Consider the following 3,729-nt stretch of genomic DNA (forward strand, 5'->3'; position numbering starts at 1 on the left):
TTCCTCCCAAGCTTGAGGACCCAGGGAGCTTCCTGTTGCCTTGCACCATTGGGGAATTGACCATCACTAAAGCAATGTGCGATCTCGGAGCAAGTATTAACTTAATACCATCCTCCTTGGTGAAAAAGATGCATATAGAGGAGGTCAAACCAGTACAAATGTCTCTGGAGCTGGTAGACAGGTCAATGGTATATCCCAGGGGTGTAATTGAAAATCTTTTGGTTAAGGTGGACAGTTTTATATACCCTGCTGATTTTGTGGTTCTAGAATCAAACGATGATGGTGACTCTGTTATACTGGGAAGGCCATTCTTGGCCACTGCTAGAGCTATCATAGACGTAGAGGAAGGGGAATTAACTCTCAGGATGCATGACCAGAGTGTCACTCTGAAAGTATTACCAGAAGCACAATTTAGCAAGGAGAAGAAAGACTATATGAAAAATGACCAGGAAGGTCACAGCAACATCCCAATACTAAAGATTGTGCAGACTGATGAAGAAACCCAAGAGGGTATTAGAGTATTAGCCACTGAAAAGAGAGGCCCCCAAGGAAAGCCTACGGCCAGAAAAGAAAGATCAACAAAAGGAAAGATGAAACAGACTTGACCGACCAAGTGATCATGGCCTCCTCCTCAAGAACCAAACGAAGAAAAGGGAAAGATCCCATGGTGGAGGAAGACACACATGAATATGATCAACGGAGATTCAAGTCTTGGTTTCATCAAATGCAAATTCAATGGATGAACAAGAAAAGAATCTATCCTAAAATTCCATTCTTGTTGCCGGATGATGGATGTCAAGAAATGAAGGACAAAATTCGGAAGAGGAGGTGGGAGGAACTTGCATCACCAGCCATCCGAATCAATGCCAATATCATAAGAGAGTTCTATGCAAATGTCCCAAGGCTTGACATGCGTGAGCCCCCCAACATACAAGAGCTATGTGCGGGTAATGAGAGGTCATAGCAGTATGTTACTTGAAGCTTGAAGGAGACTTTCTAGGCCTAAGAGTCAATAAGAAGTGAGTATTTGCATTTTCACACAAAATCCCATGAACTATCAATAATACTCTGCTAGCATGAACATCCTCTTCCATCTCATTCTTTCTTCTCAATAAATCTTTTCTTGCTTGGGGACAAGCAAGCTTTAAGTTTGGTGTTGTGATGACAAGTCATCCTAGCCTATTTTAACTAGTCTTTTTCTTTTGTTTTCATTAGAATTATGCACTTTCTTGAGCTACAAGCAAGCTAATTGAGTAGATTTTCATGTTTCCCTTGATTGAACCAACCATATATGAATTCATGCCATTTCATGAGGTTTTGTGCTATATTTGTTGCATATTATGAAAGAATGAAGATCTCATGATTTTGAGCATAGCTTTGATTAGTTTGGTTGATTAATGATAGGTGAAGAAAGCTTGGAGAAAGGTTGAAGCAAGAAGGAATAGCTAGGAGTAAAGAGAAGACAAGATCATTGGAAGAAAGTGTATAAATAGGATAGAATTCAAGTTCTTTGGGAGCTTTTCTTTTAGAGAGCTTTCCTTTGGAATTTTCATAATAGTTTTCGGAGAGCTTTGGATATTGAGTGATCTTTAATTTCTTTGTCTTGGAAGGAGAATTCACTTCTCTTTTTATTACTTTTATTACTTTCAATTTCAATTACAATTGTCTTGGATTTTGGGTTGGAGAATTGAAGAAATTCTGTTTCAATCTCAACCTTGGATCTCATTGCTTTATTTACTGCTTGATTGGATTTCAATTTCTGTTAATTGCTCTTCATCCACTTTCTTTGAATTTCAATTACAATTTCTTGTTGGATCTAGGAAGGCATTGAGATCTAGACTTGGTTTTCTAGTCTCTGGTTCATGAGATCTGATTTCACATTTCAATTCTCTGTTTATTGCTTTATATGTTCATTTACTTTTCTGTTTCGGATCCGATTCAATTCCAATTCCCTTTTACTCTTCTGTTTAATGCAATTTAACTTTTCCTTGTTTAAATCCAAGCCCCAATCCCCTTTACATTTCAAGCCATTTATATTACTTGCAATTTAAGATTCTGTAATTTACATCTCTTGCAATCTAAGTTTCCGCAATTTATGTTACTTGCACTTTAAGATTCAGCAATTTAATTCTCGTCCTCTTTAATTTCATGTCAATCACCCGTTCCCTTTACTTTCCTTGCAATTTAATTTCTGCAAATCACAAAACACTCAACCAAATCTTGATTCGCTTGACTAAATTAACCACTAAACTAAAATTGCTCAATCCTTCAATCCCTGTGGGATCGACCTCACTCCCGTGAGTTATTATTACTTGATGCGACCCAGTGCACTTGCCGGTTAGATTTGTGTGTTTTGGGAGAAATTTATTTTTCACCAAAATACTCATCAATAGGATGAACATAACAGAATCCAATTTCCACAAACCTTTCACACTTCATTAACCCTATACCATAAGAAGCAGAATGAAATAATGGCATACCACACTTCCTTCAGCATCCTGCTCATTAGCAAGGTCTTGAAGAAACCAGACAGCACTTCCATTATCAGCAACATCGTGCTTATATTCTAAAAGCTCAAAGATCAAGCTCTCATCACGAGTAGCATTTGCAAAAACCTCCTATTAAAATGAAGGTGCATAAACAAGTTAGTAAAGAATTAGATAGAATACTAGAATGGACAGTGTAATCAAAAGAGAAAGCATGGCAAACCTGATGATCAGGGACTTGTCGAATGTCACTGACATCCTATAAGAAACAAGCCATAACTTTTAAGTTCAACAAAACTAAAGTCGCACAAAGAACATGGACAGCATAAAAAGGTGTAGCATTAGTAACAGAAGTCACCAAATTTGCAGTTGCAATAACAACAACAATACCACAACAACAAAGTATGAATATTGCCTTTCAAAAATAATATCAATTACCTGGAATCTGTGAGGGAACAAGCTTGAGAGTTTGCCCCCAAACAGAGGGCGTTCATAAATAGCATCTTGAGGCATTGTTGATACTAGCATAGATAACAAAAGAGTTCAACAGCAGCACCACCACCCTAATGCAAAAATCACAACCACCCACGTTAGCAATTCATATGAATCTAGTCCAGAGAACAAAGAACAAATCCATAATTCAATTTTTTTAAATTGTTATCATTCTTTTATTTGTTTAAAGATCATCTCTTTGGTGAAACTGAAACAATCCCTTTTATTCAAAGTTCTAGGAATTTCAAGGTCATACTTGAACAAACGCTGTTTGAGTATGAATTGAGGAATGAAATGAAATTGAAGCCCAGTCAACTGCGTTGCATAGGAATAAAGAAAACCGGAGTACGGTTAACACTTACAAATTTCACTGTTTTAAGTTTTAACACAAGCGAAAATAAATGTTATAAGCAGAACAAAACTCACATAACAAGCAATTGTAACAATTTTTAACCTGGCAATAACAAGTTAACAATAAATGGAAGGAAAAAAAAGAATCAGAATCTTACTTTTTGAGACAATGTTAAATTGGTTAGAGAAGGTTCCCCAACAGATTAATCACAGCAAGAAGGAGGAATTAAACCGATTGAAGAAGGAAAGCAAAAGAAGAACTTGTTCCTTACTTCCTGCCATGCGTGTTCGGTTTCGGTTTCACACTTTCATTGTGCTAGTCGCACATTGCTTCAAATATAAGCGCTTTTTTTTTCATTTTTGAAATCCAAATGATCTTGCAAAATGAAAACTATTTAGA

The 3,729-nt window shown here is 36.7% G+C and overlaps 1 protein-coding gene across 4 annotated transcripts in view; it reads right to left on the minus strand.

The window, feature by feature from the left end:
* LOC107643573 (ran guanine nucleotide release factor-like) overlaps positions 1–3,666 on the minus strand; it is an 8,799-nt gene extending 5,133 nt beyond the window's left edge. Inside the window, exons 1-5 of one of the 4 annotated variants that reach the window (XM_021123701.1) lie at positions 3,488–3,665; positions 3,235–3,315; positions 2,925–3,049; positions 2,710–2,745; positions 2,481–2,618 (exon numbers count right to left, since the gene is read on the minus strand). In XM_021123701.1, coding sequence (XP_020979360.1) covers positions 2,481–2,618; positions 2,710–2,745; positions 2,925–3,014 — 264 coding nt within the window. In that variant the 5' untranslated portion in view covers positions 3,015–3,049; positions 3,235–3,315; positions 3,488–3,665. Of the gene's footprint in view, positions 1–2,480; positions 2,619–2,709; positions 2,746–2,924; positions 3,050–3,234; positions 3,349–3,484 lie in introns of all 4 variants that reach the window. The other 3 variants (XM_016347256.2, XM_021123702.1, XM_021123703.1) reach the window with 3 other exon arrangements.

This window comes from Arachis ipaensis, chromosome B05 (assembly GCF_000816755.2).
Source record: "Arachis ipaensis cultivar K30076 chromosome B05, Araip1.1, whole genome shotgun sequence".
NCBI lineage: Eukaryota > Viridiplantae > Streptophyta > Magnoliopsida > Fabales > Fabaceae > Arachis > Arachis ipaensis.